The following is a 16,490-nucleotide window of genomic DNA, read 5'->3' as shown; positions in this document are numbered from 1 at the left end:
ATGTGACACGGTCCTGCTCTCGTGACCAAAGAATATCAATCGTAAAGAAAACCCCTTTAAACGTCCGACAACACACTCTTCCACCCTAACAGATGGGGCCCGATTTGTTTAAGAGGGTTAGAGCCAGGGGTCCGTTCTGGGTCCGCGGCAAATAGTCCCTTCGAGCACTGGTTAAAGGACTTTCTTCACGTAGCCTAGAACGTGGAACGATGCCGCGGATCCTGATGCTTTTGTCTCGTTCCCGTCTCCAAATCCAAGATGTTTGATGACGTGGCACATTTTCATTGGTGGGAAAAAAGGATCGACTTGACCTCTGATCCCCGGTCCATCTTGGTGTTGAGCCCGCAGGCATGTGAGAGGTGCGTGCGCCTTCTCTGTACTTTCTTCAATCCCTCTCCTCTGGGACTGGTGTCAGAGATGCGCACCGCCACTTTATAATGGGTGTTGTGTGGTCCTGATTGAAGGAGTCCAGTGTTCCATGTGGGTGTGCCCCGTCGAATGCGACCCTATCAATTGTTCCCCGTGCGGCTTTTGATTGCGTTGGGTGGAATCTCTGCTAGGTCATGGATATTGTTGCCTGTAAGATTTCAAGGGTAAATGCTAAATAAAAACACTGCCCACATGGCATGTGATCAAGGAGGATCACCAAATTATTTGTGGACTATTTTAGCTACCTAGTTCTTGTGGGCGTGGACAGAACAGGTTGGGATGCAATATTTATCACATTCAAAGCCGAATTTGTACATCAAAATTTATAGAGAATATAACTTCTTCATATAACGCCCTATCGAGATTATTTTTGAGATCCATGCGACCACATTATGCTGATATTTAATTTTAAAATAATTAGTAAATAAATATATTTATTTATTTATTTATTTTGTAGATAATATTTTGATTGAGTGCAAGAATTAGGAGAATTCGATCTTAGAACATATGGTAAGGTCTCATAACCTTTAAAATTCTGTTATTTTATTTTGAGAGTTTAAATTGAGGGAGTTGAAATAAATTTCTTTTCGTTCTTATCAAATTAGCATAAGAAGATTTACATGATTTGCAAGGCTGACATGAAGATACAGAGTTAAGATTCTCTAAAACAATTACAAGGTTCTCAAGTAAATCGCTTCGGCTAGACTTGGCCATGTCATGGTCGGTCTAGGGCTAAGCCAACTTTCAAACTAATCATTTAGCGATCCAAATCCAAATGATCCTAATTTATTAAAGAGCTTGGAGGTGCACAAGTGTAAAATCGAGGCTCTATATGCCTTCATTACCTTTGGTCACGGGAGTTCTATTTCTATACTGTTAATATATATTTCTCAAAATTTTGGAGATGAAAGAAGGCCTGGCAACGGGCAATGGGCCATGCTAGCACATTGGGATAAATACTTATTATATATTTTCTTAGCCAAGTCATCACACTGGACTCGAGTTATACCTTTCATGTGAAAGAATGATCGATTTTCTTTTGTAAGCTCAACCATTGGATCACCCTTTGTGCATGATTGATTTTCTTTCGCAAGCTCAACCATTGGATCACCTTTGCACACATTTCAAGCACAACATAAGCTTTGTGTTCTATGTTGCGGATGGATGGAGTAGATTCGTCACATTTTGAAAGATGTGCAAAGCGTGATCTAATGGTTGAGGTTGCAAAAAAAGATTATTCATTCTTTCATGCAAAAAAATGATTGAAGTTGCCCATCACTAAGACTGTAACTGGGTTAGGTTGATCCATGACTCGACTTGTTTAGATCCGATCCGAACCATTTTAAAGGATCCGTGGGGTTGGATTGGATTCTAAAATTGGATCCATTCTATTTTTCAGGTCGGATCTGGATTTACTGAATGCCTATCCGATCAGACACGTTTAATTTTTTGAATCAATTTGGATCTTGTACTCAATAACCCGATTCGATCCAACCCAACCCGGATCCAGCACAGGACCGAACGGGCATACCCAGGCTCCCAAGCCCGAGTTCGACTTGTCACCCAAATGGCCCAAACCCATTGGCTATCAACTCATCACTGGCTTTCTTCTCTTAAGTCTTGACCAACTCTCCCAATTCCCAATCCCAAATTGAAATCCCTCCCTGGCTCTCTTCCTCATTCGATCATCCCTCTGTCTCCTTCCCAATCGATCTACCTTCTCCTTCTCCCCTACAAAACCCTAGATCTGATGGTGGCTAGGGACTCATTCTCTTCGATGACCAACGACTTTGGCATCCGATGAGGCTATGACATTGGTGTGCTCAGTGCTTCATCTAAAGGTATTTCCTTCTCCGAAATCCTAGATGATAGATTTTATCTTCATCGTTCATGTGGTTCCGATCGAAGGTGATGGAGCAGTCGGAGCTCTGAAAGAGGCACCGTATCCTCATGTCCAGATCGGTAGGCCGCGCCGCCATGGTGGTGGGTTCCAGTATGACCCCCTTAGCTTCGCCCTCAACTTTGATGATGGTGATGACGATAGCAAAGATTCCGTGATATTTCGATATCGAAAATCCCCTCCACGGCTCCTGGCATCGTCGGCTCCAGCATTCGGGATGAGGTAGGGTTTTTTTTCCTATTTTTTTAGTCTTAAATTATTTAGTCATCTAGCTTGCCATGATTCTGTTTATAAGTCTTTTCTTATTTTTTTTTTGGTCTCCTTGATTTGTCGATGGAATCGCTGCACATAATTTCATGTAACCATTGATCGAACGATCCAACTGAGACCAAGAGAAGAAGGCTGGATGATACCATCCACAAAATTGAAGTATAACATCTTTTTTTTTTTTTATTTGAGTACGTTAACTGCTTAGTCTGATTAAGTTAGGCAGTTAGAATGGGATGAGAAATTTAAAAATCCTGGAGTTTTATCATGTTGAGTTCTCGACCCGATCTGATCTGAACCGGACTTGCATTTCATGGATTGGAGTTGGGTTAGCCATGGATCCGATCCGACCCAATGACTGATGGGTCTAGAAATTTAGCCATGGACCCGACCCGACCCGACCCGATCTTCTATTGGGTTGGATCTGGGTCCAATATCAAGATTCGACAAGAAATCAGATCGGACTAAGGTCACTCATGATCCGATCCGACCCATTCACACCCCTATCCATTGCACCAAGGCAGTTGAAATTTTATAAATTTACCTGACCAAGTGAAGCCCTCTGACATTAATTTTTCTGTTCCAGGCCCAGGCCCAATATTTAACTTCAATGCGGTTGCAGCACACGGGCTAATTTTGCAATAGCAAGGTAGAATGCGATTGACATAGTCTGGCCCAGTGTTGATCGCGTATGTTTTGCAACTATGAATGATGAACCAGCGTTGCAAGACGATCGTGATTTGGGAATGCAGGTACAAGTTACAAATTGGAGATTTTATCATTTAACGTGAGATTCTCTTATAAACTTGAGTTTATTAATTGATGTATGTTATACTATATTCAGTGTTCAAGTAAAGTGATGATGAACTTGACAATTTTATTTACCATTTGGTCAGGAATTTGACATTTATGTCTCCTGACCAAGATTCTCTGTGAGTTTATACCAAATCTTAGAAAACTTGGATCACCAATTTCCTCCACTATTTTTAGGAATGTGATGATGAACTTGCATGTTATATTTTCACACGGTATGTTTCAAATTTGGGATAATAACAGCATTAATCAAACGTTATATTTGGGATAATACGTATAACTCCTATTTGATACGGCTTTTTACCAAAATATAATAATATAATATCATTAATAAAAATCTTATTAACTTATTAAACCATATTAAATAGAGAACTTTTCATGAGTACTATTAAATTAATATAGAACAATAACTATATTTACTTAATATGTATGGTGATATTAAATCCTTCTCACTTTCCACAAGAACATTAACAAGATGAAAGCCATTAACAGAGAGAGAGATGGCTGAAAATGTAAACAAATAATTGCAAACTAGACAATAATAGTTTTTAATTTGTAATATAAACATTATAACAATTAATATAGAATTTATATAACAATTTAGATAATTACATCTCACATTCATAATTTAATGACATATTTTTAAATTTGTCACATAAAATTATATAATATTATATATAATAATTGTGTTCATAATATATTTTGTATTCGAACTCAAGCCAATCAAAGCATCTATGATGTTGAAATTTAGTATAATCTTCACTCTAGTCTACACATTAGTAATTTATTTCACAGCTTTAATTATTGTACACCTAACATCTTTGGCCTTTTTAGCAAAACAATCTGCACACGTTATATGCTACGTAAATGTTAATTGAAATCATACGGCGTGGGTCATATGCTAGTAAATAGGGATTTGAAAGTCCCATCTTTGGCCTTGCTGCCAACCACCACAATCTCCAACCCCTGGCATCGCCACAACCATTATCTCAAATCCCTGCCACCAACATCTGATTCTTTTTTTTTTTTTTCCACTCTGCTCTCCCTTTTTTTTAATTTTTCCTAATATATGACAATCTCTATTACCATCTCCTTTTGATTTCTGTTGCTCCTAGTCTAAATCCTCACCAACTATGGATTATTTTCCCTTAGTTCTCTCTCCTCTCGCCCCCCTCCCCCCTCCTTATTATTTTGAGGTGGCCATGAGCTTCTTTGAGCCTTTAGGACACCAAGGTTGGCGTTGGTCCCGGGACACGAACACTTGAATGGGCTGCATTAATTTCTGCTTACAATTTTCGATCGTGGGGCGCGCACATCCAAAAGCACACAGATAGCATGATAACTCACAGTAAAAAGATATTTTTGAATTTATACGTTCACCACTTGTGAAATCTTATCCAAATGATCAAAGCTATTCCAATATTTGCATCATAGGGTTCGAAAAGTAATTCTAATTGATGTATTCATCAAAAATATCCAAGTCCTCAAGGCCACAAAGTAGCTTTCTTGTCACCTCATGATGGAAGTGGATTGGATCGATACAGCATATAAAAGCCAGTGTAGCAAGTAAGCCTGGCTTTTTGTCCAGACCAATAAAAATGTGGTGCACGTTTCTTTTGAGCAATGATAACGATACTTTATGGGCATCTGGTTACCTAACTTTTTCATGATGATCTATTTTACCGCTTTCATGAATTCGACAATAGATGACTCCCACTATAATATTGCTGTGTTAAAAAGTGCCAAGCTCCCAGATATTTATCCTTAAAAATCTAGCATTCTTTGAATTGATGTAAGATGTAGATATTTGTGCATGTCACCATATCCACCGAAGGAGTGGATCAGGTGCAACCTAAGCAGAAAGTGGATGCCCATATACTCTGAATACTGAAAACGGCATAAAGCAAGGTCATGCTGGCTATAATGCTAAGAATTAGGACTAGGGCATCGAAACTTCTTCCTGAAGTGGCCCCTCTAATTAGATGCTAGTCATGATTTATTAGTTTTATTTATGAGTTTAGTGTTAGTCAAGTGCTTTTCTAGAAAAATATTGGAAAATAAAAATGCTATGATATGTGACACATGTTTGTGATAACCGTTGCTTGTGTGTGGGAAGCAATTAATTGACCAATCGCTGATGGCACCTTGGAAAAGCCTCAAGATCCTTCTATTTCATGCGCTTGTGCCTGTGCTCTCCGTGACATGGGGCAAGACTGGCCATTTCGAGACTTCTAGTACGTAAGTGCAATAGATGTACTTATTGGTCACTAGGTTTACCGATAAGGACATAGTGTTTGTGTGGCCTGTGGGTTTTCTCAGGCGGTCCTTGATTGGTGTTGATTTATCCACCGATAATCAGTTGCATTTGGTTATATGCATAGCTGGTGTAATAAATACTTGAAATTTAGGAATATTTGAAATAAAATTAATAACAATCTCGATAAATATTTCAAGATTTAGAGTTTTTTGAAAAAATATTTTTTTTTCATTTTTCTCAATGCTTGACGAAAATAATGGATGGTAGCAACAGCATATTGGAGAGGAAAGAGAAGAAGAGGTTGGCATTGAGGTCTCAGATGAGATCTGAGGAGGAAGAAATGGCATGATGGCCTAGATGAGATTCGAGGAGGAGGAGGATGACAACAATGTTGGGGTTTGGATGAGGTCCAAATAAGAGGAGGAAGAGGGCCGATCGGAATTGTGGGTGAGATCCAAGGAGGAGGAAGTTGCACCGGCTTTATCGTCCCTATTGAATCTAAAGCCTCCTTCATCAATTCTCCTATCGTCATCGCCTCCTTCTTTCGCTCTCCCAAGCTTTGCAAACAGACTTATTTCCATCTTTTGTGTTACCTTACTCTCTCGCTCTCCATTGCCCTATCTCCTCCTTTACTACTTTCACTCCTCCTGACTTGTCTCTCTCCAATGCTGCTGCCATCCCACCTATACCATTGCTTATTCCAGAGAAGAAAGGGTTTTAGGGGGGGGAGGGGGGAGGCCAGCGATTCCCACCCTTAGTCGATGATGGATGGTTGGGATCTTTTTCATCTTTTTAAACAAAAATAATAAAAGACATTGTAGCACAATCCTTCTTACATTGTCCTATATTGATCCATAAGAGTACCACAAGGATGAAAAGAAATGCACTATGCTCACATTGTTCTGCATTGATTCCCAACAATACCGATGGCATTTGGCCAAGCCCTACTCGATCCATGAGTCAGAAGGATCAGCTCAAAGAGTTTGAATTTGACTATCTTTTGATATAGGATGTGATATTGTGATTACCAAAATAGCATAGTATTGGTGGATGTCTGGCCAGGATACCATCTTCCAGAACTTTTTCAGTACATGCAATGCAGCAGGAAGAAAGAAAAATAAAAAAAACAATCAAAATACGTGAATCAGCCACAAAAGGGCTCGCCTCCATGGGCATGCAAACTTCACTATGAAAAAAAATTTTACAAGAAGAGACCTCACCCTCAACTCTTGTACATCAATTTCTCTCTCACTGAAGTTCTCCCTCACAAAAATTCTCTCTCTTGGAAGACCCCCCTGAACCCTGAAGTGACTGCATCCGCTGTCAAGGAGCCTCCTACTCCTTCTATCTCAGCGGTGCGGTTCTCTCTCTCTTCTCGGGTTCCGTACGGCGTCTGCGGCAAAACCAGACCACCACCCTTTCCCTGTTGAGGCACAGGCTTTTAAAGGCCTTAAACAAGGGTTTAAACCTAATTAGATTAGCTTTAGATCTCCTAAACAAGTCAAATCAAGCCCCTGAACCGTCGATACAAGATCGAAAATTTTTAGGCCGTTCGATCACGATCGATCCACAGAATAGTGCATGGACCGCGAGAAATGCATGAAAAAAACCCACGCGGTCTGTCATGGCGCCCGATCCACGGTGGATCGGGGTACAGGGCCCAGGCTGGCCGGCGGCCCGGCCGCGCGCGGGCCCGCGCATGGGCTGGGCCACATGTCTCCTGGGCAGCGCGCCCGCCTGGGCCGCGTGCTTGGGTCACGCATCCTATGCATTGGCCCAACCTGGGCCGGCTCCGCGCCTACAGCCCACTGCACCAGCCATCCTCCGCCACCTCGGCTTACGTACGATCTTCAAAAGTCTATATCTTCTCCGTCTGAGCTCCGTTTTGGATAATCTTGATCTCGTTGGACTCCATTTTTCATCGCAAACCTCACTGTGGGCTCAATATGGACTGAATCTCGAGACATTAAATCCTAACAATCTCCACCTCGACTCAATATTCGACCTCCTCCAAACTTCGAGAGTTTTGGATCTCCTCGCCCTCATGCTCTGGGGCAATCGCCTACTGATCATGGATGGGCAAATATGGGAGTCGAGCCAGGCCACTCGATCCCATCTCCATCGTATGCTGTGCTCCTCTGACTTGAAATCTATTGGGGCATCATCCTGCGGCAATAGGAATCTACCTTGCGACGTCATCTTTCGTCCTCCAAGTCTCCTGTCTCATGCCCGATCCATCTCCATCTGGAGCTCGACCTCGCTCTGGGCTTCACCTGGCTCCCGAAACTCCACCTCCACTGGGCTCCCCGTCAGGTAATAATATCCTCTGCTCCCCTTCTTCCCCTCCAGCATAATCCTATCAGCGCATAGCACCCTCAGGATTCCTCTACAGCTACCGTCCTGTAACCTCTTGAATCTAGTCTGCTATGTGAGATAAGATTTCGTCTGAAATTGGATATATATCGGACCTCCCCCAATCTCCTCACTGCATTGTCATGTGTCCTCCAGTTGACCGTCCCAATGCCTCTGATCACACAGCTCGATCCATCCGACAGATATACAGTCCCTCACTTTCTCTAGGGAATCAAACTGCTTTCTCTGCAACATACATGATAGGGGCATGCAGAATCTAATATCTACTGTTGGGAAGAAGTAGATACCTCGTCAGATATCTCCAGACATCTCATCTGAATCGCTTCGACCGTCGCTACAGCAGCCACCGTCCGATTTTTGAATTGAGGCAATCTCTGGCTAGATGCCCCAACTCCTCACACCGGTAACACCTGATTTTACTCAAGTCCTTCTGGACTTAGACCGCCCTCGTTGTGATCTCCTGTTGCTCCGTCTACCGCCTCCTGCTCCTCAGAAGCCACCAAAGCTGAGTACCACCACCTGAGCTCGAAGCGGTTCTCCCTCCTGAGAACTTCGTTCTGGAGTATCGCCACGGTGACTTCATCCATCTTGATAGTGCTCTTCCCTACTAGAAGAGCAGTCACCAAGGACTCGTACGAAGGGAGAAGTGACGCTAGCAAAATCAGCGCCCTGTTTCTCCTCAACATTCACACCAACGCTGAGGAGATCGGTGAGGATCTTCTGGAAGTGGCTTAGATACTCTTGCACGCTCTGTCGCTCAGTCATCCGCAGTTGGTAAAACTGCCTCCAGAGGAAAAGAGTGTTGGTGAGAGATTTCACCATGTATAACTCCTCGAGCTTCGACCACAGCATCGTTGGGAATCTCACTCAGCATATGGATCACCACCTCATCCACCAGGTACATGCAGATGGTATTCACCGTCTGCATCTGTAGCCGTTTCCAATCCCGCACCTCCATAGTGGTCGGCTTCTCATCGCACAAGAGAGCATCGATCAATCTCTGTTGGATGAGCACGTCCTTCACTCTTGCCTGCCATAAGGAGAAATTGCTCTTACCATCAAATTTGTTGATCTCCATGTTGATTGTTCCTATCTTCTCCATCTTCAGTCTTGCTCACCACCGTTGCAATCTGCATCCTTGTACCGCCTTGCTCTGATACCACTTGTTGGATGGATATCTGACTAGGACACCACCTCGCAGGACCTTTTCAGTACTATGCGATGCAGAAGGAAGAAAAAGAAACAAAAAAAACAATCAAAATATATGGATAAGCCACAAAAGGACTCGCTTCCACGGGCATGCAAACTTCACTATGAAAAAGAAATTTTACAAGAGGAGATCTCACCCTCAATCCTTGTACACCCAATTTCTCTCTCACCTGAAGTTCTCTCTCACAAAAGTTATCTCTCTTAGAAGATCCCCCTGAACCCCTGAAGTGACCGGCGTCCGCTGTCCAGGAGCCTCCTGCTCCTTCTCTCTCAGCAGTGCGGTTCTCTCTCTCTTCTCGGGTTTCGTACGGTTCCGTATGACGCGTCTGCGGCAAAACCATACCACCACCCTTTCTCTGTTGAGGCATAGGCTTTTAAAGCCCTTAAACAAGGGTTTATACCTAATTAGATTAGGTTTAGGTCTCGTAAACAAGCTAAATCAAACTCTTGAATCGTTGAATCAAGATGAAAACTTTTGGACCGTCCGATCGCGATCAATCCATAGAATAGTATCGTGGATCGTGAGAAACGTATGGGAAACGTCCACGCGGTCCATGCGGTTCGCCATGGATCGCTTGGTCCACGGTGGATCGGGGTACAGGCCCAGGCAAGGTGCCTTGGCCTGGGCCGGCCCGCGCGCGGGCGCGCCGGGCCCTCGATGGGCTGGGCCGTGCGCCCGCCTAGGCCGCGCGCCTGGGCCACGCGTCCACGCGTTGGCCCTGCTTGGCAGCCTCAGCCGCCTGCGGCGCACCCCGCCGGCTGTCCTCCGTCACCTCGGTTCGTATAATTTTCAAAAATCCGTATCTTCTCCGTCGAATTTTTTTTAATGATGTTGATCTCGTTGGACTCCATTTTTTATTGCAAACCTCGCTGTAGGCTCAATATGGACTGAATCTCGAGACGTCAAATTCTAACATATAATTTTACTGTTTGGCATGTTTTATGTGTAACATTGTATCTTGCTTCTGACTGATCACTGGTTGTCAAGAGTCCCGATGCAATGCAACTAGGTGCCTGAAGTTTGTCCACATTATCTGGGACACTGAACCCACTGTTTTCTTCTGTGGAAGGCAGGAAAGCCATGAGCTCCAAAAGAGACGCAACAAAGGCATCACACTCCACCCAAGTGTACGTCCAAGCGGTGGCAAGCAAGATAAGATGGTGCTCCCACAAAATTTTGAATTGGGGCCGTGGTAGGTCTCCATAGCAACAGAGACCCAATAGTCGCCCAATTCCTATTTTCACTTTCGTCTAACAGACCTTGAAACCATGCTACGACCTTTGAGATATGGTTTCGATTGCTTCGTTTATGAACTCTTTCAATTTTATAACGATTTAAGATTTTATTCAAAAAAATTAATTAAAAAATATTATTTAAATTTTTTGATACTATATAAATACTTAAGATCTTCTAATGCACAATCAATATAAGATTAGACATACATCTAAATTGCTCATCATATATTCCATCCATTTAAATTCTAAAGTTCTTAGCATGTAGTCTAAATACTCAAATCAAATTCAATTATAAAACCACATCTATTGTACACTAGAAAATCTTAGATACTTATATGGGATCAATGTTGCTTAAGATTTTTGAATGAAGTTGTAGGTTTTTATGATATGGACTATTGTACTTATCCTCAATAATCTTAATTTGGCTGTTCTTGTTCTAGCGATATAGGATAACTGAGTCAAGCTGGTGTGATCAGTGTTATTATTTTTATTTTTGAAAAGTAGAGTATGTGTTAAGTAACTAATGATGGGTTAATTTGATGCCCTCTCCAAGGTTATTTCTCACCGGCTATTTTTTGATGGATAAGTTTGATAAGAATTGCAACCTTAGTCTAAATATATTTGCAGTGCTTACTGTGTTTAGTGATCTCCTTGATGTTATCACCAACTTGGTCTAATGAATAGAAACACAGAAACGTAAATTCAGCTAGTCAAACTATTCTACGTGCAAAATTTCTTCCTTTAAATTAATTGTCATGCACCATCAAGCCTTGGTTTGGATCGCTAATGAGGATTTGATTTTGAAGGGTGTTAGCCCTAGCTCTCGTTTCAACCTCTGTATAATTTTTTCTTGAGCAATGGCTCAGTTTGCTTTAGGGTGTGGGCTCCGGTCTTGCCTCTAAGAGCCGAAAAGAAAGTATTAATTGTCTTTCAGTAAACTTGTAAATCATTATAAAGTAAATTAAGTTTGTTTTTCAGAAGTAACTAATCATAAGATAGTCCATTGGAAGTCTGGAGCTTTTGTTCATTCTTTGTTTAATTCTTGATTTTACACTTCCTTGGGAACCTAGGCAGCAAGCAAATGGCAAGATGTAAGTTCTTATCCATCTTGGAGAGCACTGTTTCCATTCCATTCTGGGTAGGATGATGCAATGTGATTACCCTAGGACAATATATCAAGTGCCATTTTAGATCCCATGAGGATTTCAAATTACAATATAGCTAGCTGCTCAGCGGAAGTCCTAGTATTAGGTTAAGTATTAACCATCTTAACAAACATAATTTGAATGAAAGAAAAAGATTAAATGAGGGCACATTAGGTTCACGCCTGAAATTGAAATCAAAATCGAAATGGTTATATCATCTAATATATTCAATGCAAGATCAGAATCAGAATGGAATTTGAATATTAGAGAAGAGCAAAAATAATATTTCGAAGAATTGAGGCATTTCTATTCTCTCCTAAAATTGGTATAGAAATGAAAATTCTTATGACGAGATGGTTAGAATGGGAGTCACCGATTTTCATTCCCATCTCCATTCTATCGTCCAATTCTTTTCAACTAAATATGCCTTTAGAGTAAAGCGGCAAAATAGATCTGCTCCTTGGTTCTCTGACGGGATGCGTGACTACAATATAGACTTCAAGATTCACAAAATGAAAATGATAAAACTTTTAATCATTTTAGAGCCCAGCATGATCCTCAAAGTCTGAATTGAATTGCGCAGATAAAACCCAAGTTCTTCCTGCACAAAGAGCCTACACTGTACCTAATGTGAAACTATCAAATCTGAAATAGTTCCTACATTTCATCATGGAGAAATGCAACAGCAACAGTCACATAAAGAAAGCGGCACATCTAACATGTTCCTGCAGCTTCTCAATCCCGCAGCCAGAATCCCACCTAAAGATGGAGCAACAATGGAGTTAGGTATGAGAGCTTGTCATTTCATAGATCTGGGCCTTGGATTGCCATGAAATACAATTAGTGACTCGTTTAATTTATATATTGTGCTTGCAAAGAAATTTCAAGCACATACGAAACAATGTGAAGCCTTTGTTACCAGTGCAAAGACCTAGCTGGAGTACGAGTCCTCTCCCTGACTCGAGGATCTAATCTGATACCCGTCTCTGTCAGGTACCATATTCCTTCAACTCCACATCTTCGAGTCCTAAGCAACTTTTGTACCAAGTCAATCATGAAACTAGCTACCTATCTTTAATCAGACAAGAAGCTAATTACCAAGTGCCATGATTACAGACAATAGCCATGCTAGCCCAATCTAAAGCACATGGGACATCCTCCTGAGTTTGTTTTTGCCTAGGTGTAAAGCGAACCACCCTAACAAGATCCGGGCCTTCGTAGAACCTGCTCAGTTCTTTCTCACCGCGCCGCTAACACGTATCATTGCACTTGAAAGCAATAGCAAGCACAAGCAGATTAAGCCTTGCTTTCATCATTGTACCTAGATGGCTGCCATGTATATCCTATGATGTGCATGAATAACGCTCTGCCGCTGATTTCTTTGAGATGACTTTTAATAGCTGAGCAGTGAGTCAAAAGGTTTTCACAGTGCAAACTCCAAATCCGACACTTGCTGCATCCAAAGATTTTGGAACACTTCAGTAAACAATTCCATTTGATTTATGATCAAAAAAAAAAAAAAAAAAAGTCACAAAAATGCTCTATCTCCAGGCACGTGTCATGCATGTGAATATCTTGATGATAGGATGTGCATGTTGGACCTACTTCATTCAATTTCAACAAAAGCACTACCATATTATTGTGTTTGAAGTATTAGTTTGTTGGATGGAATGAAATCTTTTAACAACCACTTCACAGTGCATTCTGCATCCAAATCCACTGTAGGCTAATGCGGGACTAGCATGTTTGCTCCACCAAAATGTTGGGGATTTGGACCCTCCACTTACCAAATCCATTTCAGCGGAGGGTCCGTACCAAGGGACAGGACAAAGGTGTAAGTGAAAAGGAAACCCGGTGGGGTCAGGTCAGCAGCGACAGCGACGCCTGCCTCGCCCGAAGTTTCGCCGAAAACTTCCGCCCACCGTTTCCCGACCCGCGCGAAGCTTCCTCCGAAACAGCGGCTCACAGGCCCAGAATTAAGACCCGCGCTCGGATTCCTACCCTTCCCCGACGTCACACCCGGTCGCGTGTTCCCCACGACCGACGGCTCTCACGCATAAAGAACCCCCTCCAAAACCCAATCCTACCCCTATTATCCTAATCTTATACAGTACTAAAAAGGGCGTTTTCGTCAATAAGAAAATAAAGCAAACCCCTTCCCGCCTTCTTGTGTTGCCTTTATAAGCGGGGCGGGTTAGGATCGCCTCGCCATAGAGAGAAAAAGTGGGAAGGAAAAAAAGAGAAGAGATAATAACTCTGATGGATCCCAACAATAACGGTAGCGGCGGTGACCCGAACCCGGACGGCGGGGTTGCACCGCCGAAGGGCTACGCGCTAAGTGGCAAGATTATGCTCACCGCCATCGTCGTCCTCTTCACCGCCGTCCTCCTTATCCTCTTCCTCCACCTCTACCTCCGGTGGCGCGTCCTCCGCCGCACGTCCTCCGGCCGGCGGCGGCGGCGGCGGCTCGTATTCGCCGGCGAGGACCAGAACTCCCCGTTCCCCGCCGATCGTGGGTTAGCTGCTGATGTTCTCAAATCTCTTCCCGTCTTCGTGTTCTCCGGCGGCGGCGGCGGCGGCGGCGGGGATGAGGTCGTAGAGTGCGCGGTATGCCTGGCCGAGTTCGAGGAGGGGGAGAAGGTGCGATCCCTCCCGCGATGTGGTCATCGATTTCATATCGAGTGCATCGATATGTGGTTCCGCTCCCACGCCACCTGCCCCCTTTGCCGCGCTGCCGTGGAGGCGGCCCCTCCGCCTGTCAATAGGACCATCTCTGTGCAGGTATCGGCGTCGGAGCCGGCGGCAGCGGCGGAGCGCTCCACTTCGGTCTCCGATTTGGGCTCCAGATGCGGCGGGGAGGAGGGGATCGGGTCTTCCTCAGCTAATTCGGGAGGTCCAGAATTGAGGATCGAGGTGCCGGCGAGGAGGGGCGAGGGGTTTAGGGGGTCGGAGGAGGAGCTGGGGTTAGCGTTCGGGTTGGGATCGCCGGGGGGACAGGGGATGAAGTCGCCGGCGAGCCGGATTCTTCTGCTGAGGAGGCTTCTGAGTAGGGATTTGAGGATCTATCGCGGCGGGAGTTCGGGGGCGGAGCTGGATTTGGAGCGGGGGGAAGTGGCGGAGCGATCTCCTCCGCCGCCCCATTCTCCGTCGCCACCGCCACCACCACCACCGGCGGCCGCAGTTTGACATGGGTTGGACACGTGGCGGGATCGCAGTCGTCGGTGTGCGCGCAGCGACTCGGATCTGATAGTGTAAGTGTGTCAAGTGTAAAGATTCTTTTATTGGTTGCCTTTTGACTTTTCTCACGGAGAGAGCTGAAGGCAGCGAGAAGAGAGAAGGGGAAGGGTTTGTAAGTGAATGGGTGTAAAGTTGTGACGTGTGAGGGGCTTTCTTGTTATTTTGGGATTATTACGGTTTACGATCTTGTATATGGAAGTCGTCGCACGGTTCGGAGATGCGTGTCCCACGCGTTTGTGTGCGGTCAGTCCAATCGCTTCTTTGACGCGTATCATTAAATGATTTCCGATATCTGTGCATGATTTCCTATTTTCCATTGGAGAAATTTTATTTTTTGGTAAACATTCCGTCGGAGAAACTATCGAGTGGACTTTTAGTAAAAAAGTCACCGCATCATTTTTTTTTTTTTGATAAGACAGCATCATTCCGTGACTTCAAAATTCATTTGGTTGAAAAGTTTAAGTTTTTTCTCGACAAGGGTCACCGCATCATTTCGTGAATGAAAATGGAGAGCAAGGATGCAACCAAATTCAAAGTACTCGTTCCAGGAACGATTCAATATCGATCATCTTAATATATTCAAAGATTAAGCATCTTAATATTCTAAGATTAAATTTGATTTGATACAAATAAGATAATTATTATTGTTAATTTTTTATCGTATTTAGTTTCGGTGAAAAGCAATCTGCAAAAAAAATTTACGGATCAAAATTATGTCCGATAGGATCTTTAATGTTTAAGTCAACGCGTAGTAGTGAACAACAGATAGAATATTCACAGTGGCATAGTATTAGTTCAGAAATATCTTATCAAAATTATTTATTTATTTTTTTATAAATAATTTATTGATAATCATTTGTAACAGTTGACATGTTATGTGATCATGAGATGAACAGTTAAAATTCTTTGATGATCATGATATGTGGTTGTTAAGCATTTTCTGTACAAATGATTTCTGATATATCGATTGTATATCGATAATCTAATCGTATCGATTGTATGTCAGTATATATGGTATATCAGTTGATTGTTGATTGATTATTCTGACATATTGATTATTCTGGTCAACTTAGTTTCGAGAAGAAATTGATTAAAAATCTTCGATTATATGTCGGTGTAATCGATTGATAGTTGGAGATTTCATTTGTTCCATCGATCGAGAGTCAGATTCATCGACTATAAATCAGAGAGAGTAGATTCAATTGTCCCAATAATTATTCTTCACTTTCAAATTCAAGGTATTTGACACGTGGATTGACATGTGGTTTGACACATTGGATGGAGGGAATTGTCACGTGTTATTTTGAGTTCCGATTCAGCTGCAGACATTAATAATTTTTTTGAAAATTAAAAAATCTCTAGCTGTTTTGTCATTTCGATAATTGCGAGACCATCATTAGGATGTTGATTTGAGAAGATGGTTAGATGGCCAGATGATCTAGTCGATTTGATTCCGACTAGTCTATTTCTGTCATGCATCCAATTGTTATTGACTTTTAACCGTTCATTTAGATAGAGATGACATGGCATAATCAACAGTAGATGCGTCGAACCATCCGATCAATGATCGGTTTTGATGTAGCCATGGATCAAAATCTGATATAATCTTGATCTGAACAAATCT

The 16,490-nt window shown here is 42.7% G+C and overlaps 1 protein-coding gene across 1 annotated transcript; it reads left to right on the top strand.

Annotated features, from left to right (window-relative positions):
* The first annotated feature begins 13,830 nt into the window (after positions 1-13,830).
* On the top strand, positions 13,831-15,165 carry LOC105057447 (RING-H2 finger protein ATL2). Its single transcript, XM_010940056.4, has one exon. The coding sequence runs from the start codon at positions 13,889-13,891 to the stop codon at positions 14,813-14,815; it is 927 nt and encodes a 308-aa protein (XP_010938358.1). The 5' UTR covers positions 13,831-13,888; the 3' UTR covers positions 14,816-15,165.
* Positions 15,166-16,490: the final 1,325 nt, after the last annotated feature.

Source organism: Elaeis guineensis, chromosome 14, assembly GCF_000442705.2.
Source record: "Elaeis guineensis isolate ETL-2024a chromosome 14, EG11, whole genome shotgun sequence".
In the NCBI taxonomy this organism is placed as follows: Eukaryota; Viridiplantae; Streptophyta; class Magnoliopsida; order Arecales; family Arecaceae; genus Elaeis; species Elaeis guineensis.
This window is presented reverse-complemented; position numbering and strand designations above follow the sequence as displayed.

What these genes read in the sequence shown, in the direction of transcription:
- LOC105057447 (XM_010940056.4), top strand. Translation starts at nt 13,889, where the DNA reads ATGGATCCCAACAATAACGGTAGCGGCGGTGACCCGAACCCGGACGGC.